The sequence below is a fragment of the Gadus morhua genome, chromosome 7 (genome assembly GCF_902167405.1).
Source record: "Gadus morhua chromosome 7, gadMor3.0, whole genome shotgun sequence".
NCBI classification, from domain to species: Eukaryota; Metazoa; Chordata; class Actinopteri; order Gadiformes; family Gadidae; genus Gadus; species Gadus morhua.
In genome coordinates this window covers 21,135,981-21,153,390 of record NC_044054.1, presented here as the reverse complement: position 1 = coordinate 21,153,390, position 17,410 = coordinate 21,135,981, and the positions used below count along the sequence as shown (strand labels likewise).

At 42.9% G+C, this 17,410-nt stretch overlaps 1 protein-coding gene across 2 annotated transcripts in view; it reads right to left on the bottom strand.

Annotated features, from left to right (window-relative positions):
• The window catches only part of opcml (opioid binding protein/cell adhesion molecule-like), a 157,803-nt gene that overhangs the window by 4,840 nt on the left and 135,553 nt on the right, over positions 1 to 17,410 (bottom strand). For both annotated transcript variants that reach the window (XM_030362332.1, XM_030362331.1), the window contains 3 exons: positions 2,244 to 2,381; positions 1,839 to 1,959; positions 362 to 513 (listed from right to left, as the gene is read on the bottom strand). In XM_030362332.1, the coding sequence (XP_030218192.1) occupies positions 362 to 513; positions 1,839 to 1,959; positions 2,244 to 2,381 (411 nt within the window). The remainder of the gene's footprint in view (positions 1 to 361; positions 514 to 1,838; positions 1,960 to 2,243; positions 2,382 to 17,410) is intronic.

Below are 17,410 nucleotides of genomic sequence, written 5' to 3'. Positions count from 1 at the left end.
AGGGAACCAATTAACGTACACACATAGCGGTGACGCTGCCCGCTGAATGAAGCTATGGCATTCTGGACGTTGAGGAAGTAAATTCAAACCACGTCCATGTATCCCAATAAGTCTTTCTACAGAAATGTGTAGATCCATCCCCCTGTGGTATGTTATCGTTGTTTTACACTCCTAGACCCTGTTGTCCATCTCTTTCGCACATATTTCTCCGCCTTCACGGGAATCGAACCCAGGGGTCGCTGCTTGGCGTATCACCTACGTGGTCAGATTGAGGCACTGTGCTGTCGTCTTCGCAACAACTTCTGAATATAATACCTGGTTGGTGGTTTGAATTCAAAGCTAAGTGAGTGAATCCCCTTACCATATAGGATTATGCTGGCGTTGGTGATCCCCATCTTGTTCATGGCCACACACGTGTAGTTCCCGTAATCTTCTTCTGAGACGTTGAAGAACACAAGCATGGATATTTTCCCCTGGTTCTCTATCTTCACGCCGTTCAGCCCGTTGAAAAGCCTGCAGGACAAACAGATGAGAGGGACGTTCTGAGATATCTACATTTGTTTCCCATGATTCTCTGAATTTCCGTTGTGGTAATCCATAAATTATGTGTACTGGGCTCTTGTGGTCACACACACTCCTGTTCAACCCATTGAAAACCCTGCAGGAAAAACAGACAAGACTGGTGTTTTAAGATGTCAAAGTCTGTCCAGTGTTTCTTTGAATATTTGTTGTTGTGATCCAGGTTGGATTAGTACTGGGCGTCTGAGGTTGTATCTGTATATGTATAGAAGGTCACATGTATGGAATATTTATATGTGTATGAGGTCATGTACTGTGTATGGACAGGAATATTATTGTGCATATTACATAACGCCTACCACACATCTGACACTGGTACAGGCATGAGCCCTTCTTTTTGTCTTCATTGTAAGCTTTAAAGTCATGGAAATGACATTCACTAAAATCTACATGAATAAATATGTGAAATTCAATAAAAATCAATAAAATGAACGGAAATTAGATGTACTAAAATCCAAAAATTAAAATGTGAAATTCAATCAAATAAAACGAACAGCAAAAAAATCCCTGAAAAAAAAATAAATTACATAACTGAATATATGTGGTTCGCAAAAGGTTGCGACACTGTTTCCGTCTTCATTTCCCTCTAACCATTTGATTATTCCCTGCTTTTGAATGCAAATGTGGGAAAAACATTGTTTTTTTCCCCTTAGTTTCCTGAGTTGTGTGTGGTTGTCTCGGAGACTAACGGTACGGCTGTCAGCGTCAAGCGCCATTTCCCTCAGTGACATGCCCCATGTACATACTGTATCATCCCACCACCTAGGGGTCCCTGCTCAGCTCATCCTTCAGCTCATGGTCTTCATTCAAAAAGCCTATTATACTCCATCTTCCCCAGCCCCCGCAGCAACGCGCCCAATCAATTCCACTGGGGGATAAATAATAACTTTTTTCCCTTCTTTTTCTTTTTGGGGTTCTTTTTCCTAATTCCGTGCAAAATTGCTGTTTTGCACCTAATTTGACTTTGAGAAGAGTGAGAGCCCATCCCCGTAAGTGCTCCATTTTGCCAACGATGAGGAACCAAAAACACACAAGACGAATGAGCTTTGAAATGGAGAGTCCTTTGTGGTGCTACGTCCCCGACTCCCCACCCCCTGATCCCCGTCATCCAATAAGGGCTCAGGAATATCCGCCATTTTTCCATTTGTTGAATTTGATTGGCTCTTCCATATGCTGTACGTTGCCTGGACACGGGTGTCTTTATGGCTGATGGAGACTAATGACCCTGAGTGGAAACGTCTGGACCAAGAGCCACTCGCCTGCGGTCTTCTTTGTACCACTCAAAGTCTGGTCTGGGAACCGCGGAGGCTTCGCATTGGAGAATGCCCTTCTGTCCCACGGGTGTGCCGGTGGTCCGGGCCTTGGAGATGGACGGAGGGTCTGTTGGGATAAAAATGGGTTACAAAAAAGTGTAATCTCTGCAAAATGTCTAACTTTTTATGGCTTTTCACCATCTTTCATTGGTGTGAGACAACTGGCAGAGACGGTTATATCATTATTACCTTTATCCTGTCAAAGGAACAAGGTGTGTGTGTGTGTGTGTGTGTCTGAGTCTGTATGTGTTTGTGTGTGTGTGTGTCTGTGTGTGCGTCCAGCCTAGGACAATAACATAATGTATGTACTGTATGGACTGGTGTGTTTCTGTGTGTCTGTCAGGTCCTCACAGTTGACGACGACCTGCACGGTCCTGGTATCAGGGGTGGAGATGTCATTGGAGGCCATGCACTCGTATGATCCTGACTGCTCTTTGGTGATGCCTCTCAGCTCCAGGTGTTCCCCGTCCATGACAAACTTGCGTACACCTGTGGAGAAGGGCAGAGAAAGGCATCGGTCAACGGTGGATGAAAAGATCGGTCTAGTGGCGCTCCCTTTTGGGATGGTGAGCACCTCCTCCTCCCCGAATCCCGGCATCCAACCTCGCCCTTGGTCTTGTTTGTGTACTTTCTCATACAGTTCTTCCAGCTCAAAAGACAATTAGATTAGTCCAAAGACTCAAATGTCAGATGACTGAAGACCATGAATCGCCCATAGAAGTGAAGCATTTTACTTATTGCATGCACTGCATTTGGACATGCTATTGAACAAGTCATTAGATGCTAGGTGTCTCCCTAACTGACCTCCCTTCAGCTAGGATAGCATTCATAGCTCTGAATGCTGATGACTCCAACCAGACAGATGCACTGGACAACATGGACAACCACACGGCAAGATAAACAAATACTAAGTCCCTTGCAATCGAATGTAAACTTTATGTTGTCCTTCGTTATTCATGATGTTAATCTTCTGCAGGTTTGCTAAACGTACACAAACCAATGGCAGTGAATGAGATGTTCAGGGACGAATAATGAATAAATAGATAATAAAAAAAATATTCACACATTTAAATGGATTTATTCTTTGTCCACATGCTCTCAACATAAACCAGTCCAATCTGGGTGATTACTAATAGCAGAGATCCAAGCCATAATTTTCTTTGAAAGTTTCAGATAGATTTTCTACGGATTTTCTTTCTCAGGTATAGGATTCAACCCCTGCACAATTATCAATAAGGAAATGTTGGAGCTCAAAGTATGGTGGCTGGCTTTGCATGCCTACAGGAAGCAGCAGCAGACAGCTCGGGGCATGGTGTAATTACCCAAAGAAAACAAACAAAAAGTGCTTTGAAAGCAGCACACTTGAGTCAAACCACAAATCACTGGCAGACACTGGCACTGTTAAGAGCACGTTTGCGGTGGCAGAGAGACCCTTCTCGAGCGTGGGTGGCGGGAATGGATCAGAGCACTAATCCCAATCAGTAGAAATGTCAATCCGGCAATATCGCTGCATTAGCATAACACCATTATGTTTGCTTCCAAATCCCACAAACGCCTGTTGTTGCTCCTGGCGGAGGACTACTTGGGAGGGAGCAGCCGAGGAAATAATCAGCTTGTCGCATGTAACTCAATGTGCTGGAGCGCCCATGGAAGTGCTCGCACAGGTAATTGACAATTTTTAATCATGAATAACTATATTAGGGAGATCAAGTGTGACAAAGTGTGCGAGTGTCGCAGAGTTACTCAGTGTCGCTAGGTTGTTGTAACATGCGTGCAGGCTCGTCAGCCGTCGGTGATATCCCAAAGTTCAAATGTGATTACAATGTGACAGCCGATGTTATGTCATAATTACCAGTGTGGTGCGCTTGGTGACTGATTGAAAGTTGGAATACTACTGAAACAGAAAATAATCATAATCATCGTAATTATATAGTAACAACTAGAGCTGTGCATTATTCTTAAAGAGCGAAAAATAAACAAATTACATTTTCAGGAACCTTGAAATATGACCCGTATTCAGCCCATCCCCGGTAGCCTTAAGGGCCCCTTCCTGGGGTTGTTTCCCAACTGAGATCCCCCCCGGGGTCCTATTATGAGAACATGCACCCTTGGGCCCTTTGCGGCTCTTGGAGGGTCCTCGGAAAGTTGGCAAGATAGTTTTGGAAACATAATAAATGAATTTGATTCCTAAAGACAATTATAACATCCAACCATGTCTTTGTGGTGCAGTGGAGAGTGTTATCGGGTATCAGTTTTGATACAACTCAACGAGGGATATCTCCATGGAAACCAAACGTAAAAATAATTTTTAGGATTGGAATAATGTTGTGCTAATTAGAACGCCAATTATAACCTTTGACCATGACAAACCAGGCTTTTCGGTGGCGCAGTGGAGAGAGTTGGAGGAAATCAACCCTCACCTCAAAAGTCTGCCTTTGCCGCTCTCCAAGGAAAAATGATGTTGACTTGAATTGTAATGACAATTATAACCTCCGACCATGTCATTGACTTTTTCCTGGTGGTGCAGCAGCAGAAAGAGCTGTTGGTTATCACTTCTGGAGACCCGGGTTTAAGACCCTCCAAAGGGATTTCTCGAAGTAAACCTTATAAGATGATGTCCTGCTAATTGTAATGTTAATTAGAACTTGCTGCCAGATCAAATAAGGCATGTCCGTGGTGGAGAGAGTTATTGGTTATCAGCCTGGGAGACCTGGGTTCAAGTCCGGCCTGGGCTGCTATCCATGGTACCATAAAAATCACATGAATTTTTTTGATTTCCTTTGAGTTCCTCCTATATGGCATAGATAATAACACTACGGAGAGAATGAGGAAAATCTAAAAACAGCGAAAAATGATTGAGAATATTGAGCAATAAAAGATTTAGAGAACGAGAACGAGAACAAAGAAAGAATGAAAAGAGAAAAAGGGGTTTGATACCTTGCCTCAAGAGGAGACTCTAACATACCGAAAAACACACACCCAAACCTCTATCTCTTTCCTGGTCGTCCTCTGTGAGTGAAGATAAAGCCTGCTCTTTGGACAGGAGGTAATTAGTGCATGACTGAATGGGAGCTGCTAATTACCAAATATCACCTGGCAAAGGAATTCCTGCTTCAGCAGTGTCTAAAGAAAACGGCACCTTTAGAACTAGGATTTACGACATCTAAATGGTTATTATATGTGTAGCATTATAATAATGTAATTATTGGACCTTATTCGTTTTGAAACCCACTTCCACATTCATTATAAAGGGTTCCATCTCAGTGGCACCTCATTGCTAAATCTAGGGATAGATATCTCAAAGTGGTACGTTGCACATATCCTATTCATTCCTAGCCTGTGAACCAGACAAATCTGCAGGCTCATGTGCTCTGGCCTGTGTATCTGGCCCCCCTCCTGCTCAGACACATTCACCAGCAGACCGGGCCTGCTTGGCCTGACACACCGGCTAATCTAGAATGGGGCGGTTCTGATATGATGACTGTACAGAGTGTTTTCAAAAACAAACAAGATGGCTGCAGCTGATGTGTCTGTTCATTTCTCAGCAGACATTGCATTTCTCTGTGGATTGGTTCTCGGTCCAGAGATTCATTTGTGTCCAGAGGCTTCGCAGTTTGCGGCCGTTGATAACGCCCATTGGGAATCGACATTGAACTGAGGGATTTTCTGACTTATACACATTGGCCTGGCAATTTATGGCTTATTAACTCCACTATAAGCTTCCAAATTTTATTTAGTAGTATGAAGAACGACAACTCAATTTTGTGACTATAAATATGACTATGTATATCATACCTGAATTGTGGATTATTATTATTAATTTATAATTTATATAAAATAATTCATGAATAATCGTTATTATTAAATGAGCATTCCATAGAGAGCTGTCTCGGCGCTCCTTGAACCCACGTTGGGTTCAGATCCCCAACAGCTCTCTCCCCTGCGTCATCGAGACGCCGCTACTGATCGTGTCCCAGGTTATAATCAACATTACAATCCACATGACATTGTGACATTTCCAAAATGTCATCGTTGTATTAGGTGAGGTGTTAGGTGCAGAAAATCTTGTCAGAATGTAATTATAAGACACCAGATTACCAGAAATGTTGGCTTGCCCACACAAGTATTAGAGCAATAATAATAATCCTTCCATACTCTGAAATTGTCATGTAAACGATAGATCCTTAACTGGATCTTACTTGATCTAGTACAAGCACCTTTACATCTAAGGTGCACTATGCCAAATAGTAATACAAAAACAAAAGATAATTCAAATATAATATACCCAATACACAAGTCAAGCAACCACAAGCAATCCACCTATTCATGCAGTGTACCCCAAACATATGAAAGCAGAGTGCCTGCATCAGGAAAGCGTGGCTGGGTAACTAATAACTGAGTCATCATTGCACAGGATGGCATCCGGCACAAATGAGCATCTAAAAACACTCGGTGGATGAGCTCGTCGGTATAGACCATTAGCTTAAGGAGCTTTGAGGCAGACAAGGCACTCTGCCCTCCTTCTGGATGGATTACCGCAGGCTTTCTCCTTTAAATACGTCCGACTCTTCCCCCGGTCCTTCGGGTCTGAAAATATATTTTGAGAATGGTAAATGATACCTCGCTTGTTGGATAGTGTAATTCCCCGGGTTGTTGTATGTTGAGTATGAACGGAGGAGAGCACAAGTAGGTCCTCCTTTTGTAGGAGATCTTGTACACAAGTCTATATGTATACATTATGTACATATATATATGTACATAATATATATATGCATATATATATATGGAAAATATATATACATATACTTTAGCTATTCATATATACATTTGTTCAATCAGCCTGTCCACCAGCACTCTGCTGCCTGGCATACACAATGAGGGCTGTCTGGAGGAGCTAATCCATTGCTGAGCCGCTGCTTGATCCAGTGGTCAAATATCTCCACAGGAAAGGACTGGAGAACACCTCACTCAATCACCTCCCAGCGCCGCCCCCCAACCCCCCCCCCTCGTCTGATAATCACGCCGTGTCCTTTCCCGCCTCGACACGGATCACTGGCGCTCCGGCATTTCAGACTCCAGCTGCTGTGCATTACCACCAACATCAGGGAACCAACGTTTCAGTGAAGTGCACTTACTCCCCTTAGCAAAGTACCCTCAGTGTATTTTGTGTGCTGTCCTCGGTTTTTTCTCCCCCTTTTTTTAAATTGGAGGGAGGTTCAGGGCTGGTGGGGGGGGGGGGGGGGGGGGGGGGAGGAGGAGGAAATAAACCTTCCCAGGTTGTGATAAAAAAAAAAAAAGCAGAAAGAGATCCACTTGGATGTCTACACCCGAGGGGTGCAGGCGTGTTGGGAGTCGGTGACGGAGATCAGCTGCTAAGTCCCAGAGCTCCACGGTCCCTAACCACCGGAGAGAGCCGAGCATCGCGCCGTCCCCAGGGGTGAATCCTGCAGCACTCAGCGCACAACCTCTGGCCCTGTTTCATAGCTCTGCTCTGCAGCTGCCTCCACCGCACCCAGGCTGCCGGTGTGTTCATCTCCTCTCTCTCTCCTCCGGGGAGATGGACTTTCTGCAGACATATGGCTTTTTCCCTCCTTCTGCCTGGATATGGGATGCAAGCACAGCCCTCCCTGCCCTGGGCACTTGTCTGGATGGTGGAGTGGAGTACAACAGAAACAGCATGTCCCTTGTCATATTTCCTGCTGGCCAATGGCCTCATTATCTCCGTCTGCAAGTGTTTGTCTCTCACACGCTCTGCTTACTGTGAAGTGCTCTACGGTGACTGTATCGCATCGCGGATGGGGATTGAGACGACCCAGAACGCTTTGGAAGAGAGGCTGTCTTTAAGGCGAGCCACCACAGGTTGAAGACTCCAAAGAACGACCCGACGAGAACGCTTAACAAAAGAAGAGGGTGGTGAGGGGTGGGGGGAGCAGCTGATAGAACACAGGGCCAATACCAGAGCCAAAACAACCATCGCTGTGCAAGCACATCCATTCCAGAAGGGGTAACTATGTAGCCCGTAGCCACAGGCTAAATGTATGTTGTTGAAAACACAGCCGAAGCGAGGGGGCCGGTGAGTGAAGACCCCTCGGATAACCGTCTCACACCTCGCTGCTTCCTCATGTACTTCCACTGGGATTTCATTTTCTGTGAGATGGTTTTGTAGTCCTACTCTGTCGGGACTCTCTATCCCATAATGCCATGGATCCACTATACATTGCCTTTCACTGGGCGAATAAATTAAAAAACATTTTGAAATTGAGCATGGCAGTTTTTGATGGTGGGGTTTCCTTTGCAACATTAACGGATTTGATTTAACAGAACACAAACCTTCAGCGATGATACCTTCACTTCTCTTGTCACTGATTTTCTTATGTAGTGGTTTGACAAAGAGCAAGAAAAACCGAACGCTATTAGGCCTTAAGATGATAATCAAGTTGAGTGATGATAAGGGGCCATTACAGTCATTACTGTTTGCTGTGACTTACTATAAAAATGGTCTCCTTCTTACTATAAGGTATGTAGTTGTATAATGCTTCAAAGAATCCTAGTAAACCTTGGGAAATGTCAAGCTATCGCTCAGACATGTATAGGTACCAATCCACAGGCATTGAATTCAAAAACAGATTATTTGACCCACCCTGTGGAGCTTTTAGGAAAGCCAGAGCCCATAGGTGGCTGGCGTTGAACCGCATATTACATCTGACACGCTCTTTAACCTGTCGTCGCCTGTCAGGTATGTAGTTCTTTGTTGCAACATGAATTTTAACCACGGTTAAAGTAATTGCCACTGAAACACTGTAATAACAGAAATTATGAGCATGTTGATGTGCCGAGGATTACATTTCTTCCTTTTTGCCTTTGTACTTCGAAACAGAGAGATTTTATTAGCTTCCTCCCCAAGGAAATGTTGTACTTCTTCGAAAATAACATATTATCTTTGTTCTAATGAAAATAGACAGAATATCTCAACAACTGTTCTATCAATGGACTATCTCAAAATATATGGCAATGAGCAGTTCCTTGTTCATCGTCAATAACATTACAACAGCCAAACAACACCCTACTATTCTGGTGAAGGTGAAACTCTTATGCAGGTGATATACTTTAACGCTGTATAACCAATAAAATCCCTAAACATAAAATCAGCTCCAGCACCACAGTTCAATTTAGGTCAACAGTGTTAACATGGTGAATACAGATAGACATTGCCAATCGTATCCGTGCCAAGGATTCTGTAGGTCATCTACACCACAATATACACTGTATATAATCATTGTATTTTTGTGCTATTTTTGATGGACTTATGTTTCTTGCATTTAGAATATATCACCAGGCCCGTGGGTCCTACTTACTAACCCCATGCTAACTTGTTCCACTGTGAGTCATGTGGTCATCTTGATGAATGGCCACAAGATGCTCAACCGCTGTACCTAATGAGGATGCTGTGGTGTCACCCCTCCACCCCTGTAGAGCCTCACCGTCTTCTTATCTTACCTGGGGGCTGTCCCTTAAAAAAACAGGAAACACTACCATTTCTTATAGATTAAGCCTCCAATCTCCTGGTTGTCTTCCCCCCTCTCCAATAGGACCTCTGGCAATATGACAAGTACAATACTTAAAATCATTGCCTTTGAAATGAATTAGTAAGGAAATGAAGAACCTTCTCTTTTTACGGTTACTGTGCAATGCGTACTTTAGAAAGCAAAACTTAATAGGTCTCCTGGCAGAGATAGATAATTGAACAGTTAGTAAAATCTGGCCCCTGTCCCTCCACTATATTACATCATTATGCTGTGTTAGTTATATTATATTTAAATGACATTTGACCAGATCATTTGTCAATCTTTTAGTACCAATTTAAAAGCAGCATATGTTTACAAATTTACTGTGTGGCTATTTAAATGATGAATCAGAAAATATGGTATGTTTTTGGCTTATTGTTGGTGAGTGAACAGACAATTAGGCCCATGTAAAACGTGATTTTTCCATTACAATACTATACACATGTTATTGAATGTGTTTACAGAATACAATTCTATATACATTTAAAAGGGCTTTTTTGACACAGTCTGAACGGCTTTAACAGCGTTGCCAGGATGATTAAAACAAATAATCAGTAATTGTATGTGTTAACAATGATTTACAATAAAACATTTGGTCTAGGCTGGGTGCATAAAAATGTTAGAAAGAGCTAGATTTAGCAGTACACATAGGTTAATAACTGTTTAAGTTTGCATATGGAATATTGGAAAGCCTGCACTTTCAGGACATTTCTATTGTGCGTGATTAAATTCAGTGTTAGCTCATTAAGTGCCTAGTTGAGACAAACTTTTTTAATGATGTAATCTTCTGCATAAAATACTGTCAAACATTCATAAATTGTACAAAGAGAAGGCTACAAATCATGGAATAATTTACATGCATTTGATCCTATACAACTCATGAATATTAAACACTTTTGCAACTCTTAGAAGAAACGTACTTCAAAACAGTATGAATTACGCACTGTTTTTCAACATTTAATCCTCGGTTTGAACTCTTAAGCACTGAACCGTGGCCTGCAACAGCTAAAACACGTTAGCATTCATTCAGAACATTGTGGGATTTGAATGTATTATGCAAAGAATGTTTTGGCAGCGGAAAGGTGAACAAGGTATCAGCCTTCTGTCACTAGCCATTTAATTCCTGTATGATTTGTGCCATATGCCCTTTAAAGCTCAAGTGGCCATTAAGCATGCATGTCAAATATTAACCATCGTAGCTTCACCCGTTAACCATCTGTCTGGGTGTAAAAATAGAGAAACTGTTTTGGATTCGGTTGACTTTGGAAACAAAAGGTTGTTTGATGAAATTCAAATCAGTAGGAAAATCTTTGCAACACATCCTCCAAAAAAAGTGTCAGAAATATTATTCTCTGCACTATTTGCATCCACTGACTGAAATACACTCACAAATAACAATGCCTTACTTATACTTTATTTTGTCTGGTTCACCGCATGTTCGACACTGAATCCTTTGGAAAACCGGGTCTACTGCCAATTATCAGTTATCAGCCAAATGCTTGGCTGTGAATGGGGCAATAATGAGCCGCTGAAAACAGTGGCTGGCAGGCAGGAGGCAGCAGGTCCCGGATGGGCCCTTTGGGACGGGGCCCAGAAGCCTAAAGGTCACCCATTCTCCTACAACATTGAGCTGGAGCCCAACCGAATCCAAACTCAATTATTAGTAGTAGCAATTCTGGAATTCATTTTTCTATGCACATTTTATAATAACATTTGGACGAGCTCTAGTCCAATTGTGCTGTGATTTGGTGGGTAAAAACTGAGAAAACCGTCAGTGCTGCACATTGGGTTTGTTGGAATGGTTTGGGTCTGGCCTGAATATCCCTACGCTGTCGGACACAGACAGTAGTCTGTGTCCGGACGATTAGGGGATATTCAGACCCCATGGTCTCATTGATTTGGGACGGCGTCCACAATTGCTGGGCCACCCACTTGACTGCTTCGGACATCATTGTTGACTGAGTGGTTTAAATGACTTCTGTGCAAGCAAACCAAGGAGAGCGAGATGTCATTTGGCAACATCAGCTTCGTTGAGAAAACAAACAATGGAGGCCTCCTGTGTAGTCAAGGTTTGATGGATGGGTGTAAATGTGAAGAGGTGAGACAGGGCTGGTGGAGGGGTTGGGATGGTGGAGGCTGTCGCTGGGGTCTTCACAGTAAAAACAGGACATGGTACAATGTGTATGTTGTCAGGTAGCATTGCAAAAATCATTTGGATGGAATGTGCTATCTGGATTTGGCGAGAAACATTTTAGCTGGTTATGTTGACTTCGAGCTTCTGTGTACGCATAGTATATATTTATTTCAGAATATGTGATAATTATCTCAAATTCATGAAATTCATGAAATTATCTCAAATTCCCTCGGTCAAAATTAAAACATCTCTTGTACGTGGGACAACTCAAATTAGATAACATTAAATTTAATTATTATATTGCATTACCGATTGTTTTAGGTAGACAGGAATGGATGTGTATCTCAAATGCAGATATGATTCGGATACACCTTTCCAAGTTTTACCCTTCCAAATGTCATCGAATGCTATTCTTATATTATTCAACCCGTTTTTAAATATGTAACGGCTCTGTCAGCTAGCCAGCCTCTGGTTACTTCTGGGCTTTCCAAAATCTGCACACTTCTCTTCCCACCGCATAATCAATGTACGGTTAAATTATATCAACCCTTTCTGTCTTTTGAGGGCTTGACTGAAGAGCCTATTAACCTACAACTTAAGGAGGCTATTTGTATTTGAACAACATACTTGAGGTCGACTGGTAGCAGACATTATCAGTTAAAGCAACTCAAAAAAAAGCTTCAAGAGGGCCATCAAGAAGACCATAATCTCATTATATTTTCCAACTACGGCAAGCGACTCAGACCAAATCACCAAAACAAATCAAATACCCTAGATCAGGGTACGTACGATCTGGGGGTGCGGGGCAAGGGTGATGGATGAGGAACGAATAAGTTATGCTAAAACCCTTTGTAAGTACTCATGGGCTAATATCCTTGGCGTTACTCTTCAGCTAGCTTCATGTCGCTACACTATGCGCTACTAGAACAACAGCCCTCTCATGACACTTAAGAGTGTCAACGTGTCAGAGAAGCACGCCTGTCAACCTCTGAGCACTGAGGAGTCTAATCCCAAGTGGTATTTAGTGTTTCACCTAAGCATCGCGGTAATACCCTTGCGTTTGTGCCACATCAAGCTAATAATGGCCGCCTGATGATAATTAATTACGAGCTACCAGGCAACGCGTTCATGCACACTTTCTCCCCGCCGCACCCCGTGGCACCGGAGACGAGTCGGCATGGCGACGGCCATAGTCACACATGTGAAACATTGAACGAAGAAGAAGAGGAGCAAACTGGGAATACACGCAGCATTCAGGCCTCATCAGATGCGCGGCTAATCTGATAACGCGGAGTGAGAGAGCGAAGGGGTGTGAGGTGCATCGGAGGATGTCTCGGTAATGATGTGATATGAGCTTGGGGAGGAGGAGCCGGGGACCCTCTCAGGAGACAGAACAAGCCATTAGCCACTGCTCGAGTGACAAGGAGGTGAAAAAAAATCTATTACTATTGAACAGTTCATTAATGTTGGGCCGATTTCTTTTTCTTTTCAATGGCTCTTAGACGAGAGTGTTTTGCAAAGTATGCCCAGAAGGGGTTTTGCTCTGCAGGTAGCTGTTGGGGGCAGCTGGTGTCGAAGAAACAAAAGCATTATGCTCTCACTGCTTAGACAGAACAAGGTTAGAGGGCTCCTGGATCAAAGGCATACAGTCATTACTTTAGAGGTCTGTGTAGTCAAGTATTAATGCACTGTGTTATGCAGAACAGTGCATATTTGAGTGGAGAACTAATCAAAAAGTGAGCGTTCTCATTTCGGAAACCGAGGCCATGCAGTTGGAAGAGTCGCTGGCTGTGACATGACTAAGTCCTAACAATAAATAGTATGTTTCCTGGGGGCGCTCGCTAAAACTTGTTCTGACAGCTGTCTCCACCTACAAGGTTAACTGGTGGAAATCTGTTCCCTCACTTGGGCCTGACAGCAGCCGTTGTTTTTCTATGTTGCGTCCCAAATAATATTTTTTTTTTTTGCAATAGCTTAGGACACCCTCCTTTGAATTAATTAAGAGCTTGTTTTTCAAAGACAGGCTACTTTAATCCAGCTACCTGATGCCAAGTCACCTGGCTTCCTTAAGTTTAGATTGTCAAACTGATGGTAAAACTGTTTATGATTCAATATTTGCAGCTATGGCCTCAACACAGATTTACTTCCAGTCGTCCAAGAAGCCATGCTTAACCTTCAACAACACTTTATCTGCTGCTGTGCTCCGTCATAAAGAAAAGCAATAACTAAGTGCTGACATATTGGCCTGAGAGAGGATTGGCTTGCCAACATTTTTTTCTCAAAGATATTAAGAAGTTTTGAGTGCACACAAAACATATCTTTTTTTAATGATTATTTAGTTTTGTGATTCTCCAGAGCTTTTTGTTAACTCCAAATCGTTATTAAAAAATAAATAAAAAGTTTATCCGCAAATCCCAAACATATATCTCTTTAAAAAACCTGACCTGCCCACACAACACCAGTTTCCTTGCATGTTTGGAAGCTGAGTGAGGGGGACGCACCGGGAATGACCGACAGCTACAAGCAAGTGCCGGTTATACTCCAACACACCCATTTGTAGCATTGGTTGCCGACAAAATGAAAAATGATCACAACAGTGAACGGCGGGCCTGAGGTGCTGGCTCCACTGCAAGGAATGATGGAGGGTCTGATGCTGGGAAAAAGACCCCACACAACCCCCGGAGTTCCCTGTGCCTATTGAACATCTCATTGGCTGCCATGTGTAGTTAGGAGGAAAAGTCTGTTAAGCTTTTGATACCAACAGCACTTTGGACTGGTCTGGGTGATAAACATGATGTTAATCTTTGCATTAGTCCCATCGATAGGCACAATACAATCCTTCAAAGAAGTTGCACAAGTTAAAGTTTTGAATGTACTCATTTCCCTTAATATGAATTAGGCAGCTAGATTAGCGCTTAACTGTTGGATTAGTCAATATTCTCTAGTAATTGCACTAGCTCAATAAGCCTATCCATTCTGGATATTGATATTGTTCTTCAGGGCTAACCACATGCAAACAGGACCACAAGGTGATCTATCACTAATCACATCCTGTGGTCTTTGTGTTTGCATATCAATCTGTGTTGCGCCATGGATATGATTTTCTAGCTGCAGCTCCAGTTGTAATAAAATATTCTCTCCTACACTCCTATATTGAGGCTCAATGCATTTATATATTGCATATTCTCTTGGTAAGATCGCCATTTGTTCATTCAATGGCCACGGTTTCCAGGAGATATTTGAACAAAGTATTGAATGACTCTTGCTGAGCTGTCTGAGTTTAGAAAATATATCACACTAATTGCACTGATCAACTAATGAAGTGAAGCTTTGGCCTTTTTGTGTTTTAATCGTGTCAGTAAAACATTTAACTTGTCCCACATTTCATTCAAGTGGAAACATTGCCATCAGCAAACTATTACAATAATTCTCGACTAAACTTCCAGTTGGTCATAACATCAATTAGAACACGTATAACCAGATAAACCGCTCCAATTTCCGGCTCAAATACACAAGTTCTCTCCAGCAGTACTGCACCGAGTGGGAAATGAGAATTGTAAATGACTGCTGAGGTGTTTACTGCACGTCACACATAATCTCCTTAAAAGGGTTAGGTGTGTGTGTGTATGTGTGTGTGTGTGTGTGTGTGTGTGTGTGTGTGTGTGTGTGTGTGTGTGTGTGTGTGTGTGTGTGTGTGTGTGTGTGTGGGGGGGGGTCCAAGAAAGTCAAAGGTTTCATTATTTTCGACGGCCCCTCTCTGGCCTCTTTCATCCGTGGTCAATCTCATGTAGCCTGTTTTCTCTTTTTCTGTATTTGAATTACATCCACGTGTCTTCGTCCCCTCACGTGACTCCCGATGAATCGATAGGCCGAGCACCATTGATCTCTCCTCGCACGCATTGGACATGATACTGATACACACAAGACTCTCCCTCCTCAGCCCCCGGGTCAAACATCGACAGGCTTAGAGTAATCCCCCACAGCACCGCCCGAGCCAACCCCTTCACTAACACCCTCCTCCAACTGCACCCACACAGACACATCCGCAACAAATACCACCTCCAGCCCTAACCCCCTTGCTGCCCATTAAGAGCACTACACGCCATCCCTGTTCCTACACGTGTACGTACCTGGACAACCAATGTTCTCGTTATTCTAGATGTATTAAAGCTGCTTTCTTTGGCTCTAATGAGGAGATATAAAGATGTAAACTGTGAGGATCAAATACTACGTAGACAACGTCCCGCTGAGACTGACAAAGAAACAGGGAGTAAAGTGCATCAACTAATAGCTACACTGATTTACCTTGATGTAAAATGACCATTTTGCACGGAGGCATACAGTACAGCATGAACAGAAAGTCAGTGATATTCTAAAATAATGCAGTTCAACAGTACTCGCTTGTTTGAACAATCACTTCCAAATGGCTCAAGGATGATGGGCAGAGCTGATTGAAGTCATGGATTCATTCAATTCATCAACACAATTAAATCAGAGTGCACTTGATTTTAAAGACTAAGTGTGCATGTTCCTGCTTGGCGATGACCCACATTCCCCCCCCCCCAAACAGTAAAAAAGAGAAATCTATTCAAAGGAAACCCTCCCCCCCCCCGCTGCCACCCCCTTAGAATATGACAGATTTGGGACAGTTTAATTTGATATATAGAGATAAAATGTCTTGCCTTCTTAGCAGCTCATAAATACAAAAAGATTACAATATACAAAACAAAAAGTCCCATTCCAACCACTCAGCTGTTTGAAAGTCTGCAAAACGAAACATCCACCACAAGAAATGTCTTGCCTTGGCTCTCATGATATGTGATACTATGGAGTGGTGCTGAATGTGATGGCGCTTCCCCTCTTTGACATATGGAGAGCCATGGCAGTTGTGTCACATTTTCCAATGTAATTCTGCTGTCGAGAGTGTAAACTCGTGCTGCACTCTTCACGCTGTGCCCATTGTGAAGCTCAATATGTCCAGCCCTGTATGTGACTCTGAGGCAGCTGATGGGAAAATATTAATGAACTTCTGCACAGTGTGGGGCAACAAAGACCAACACGGGTATGGTTATTGCATAGGCCTATTGCATAGACTCATGTCGACAAACAACAGCAACCAATTACCTATGATTCGATATATAACTGACCTAACGCAACCCTAATGCGTGCCATGATTATTATACGATTACTATAATAATAGGTGGCCATAGAAACCCCTGGCATAAAGGAGACAGACATATTGTCGGAAATGCATTCAGCTCCTTGCAATATACGGCAGTCATTCTGCGTTACTTTGCCTGATATTGGAATCGGCCTGCAACTAATCTAACATCCTTCCATGGTTTCCTCCACCGGCCCAGTGTTTGACTTGCATGACACATCGGCTAAAGTACACATATGAATAGAAATGTGCAGAGAACATCCTGTGGTCTTTCTCCACAACACACAGTATGAGCATCTGGCTGGGGAAACAGATGTGCCCCTGTTGATGAGTTGATGAGTGTATGTGTTGGTGTGTGGGTGTGTGTGAGTGTGTACGGACATTAACTTACTATCTCTGCTTCTACAATACCAGTGTCCCTTGAAAGCCAAAATCTGCCATGATTTGGATTATGTGAACGTTAGCGACACCCGTTAGCTCGACCAACCGCCCTCGACCCGTTTAACAGCGGACCTTTTTCCAGTTTGTCACTGGGCTTGACATAATCATTTCAAACGCATGACCTTTCCCTGAAAGACAATGGCCAATCAATAGGCATCTTTTTTTTTCATTCATCAGCACTGTTTACATTAAGAATACAGATTAAATCGGAAAACGA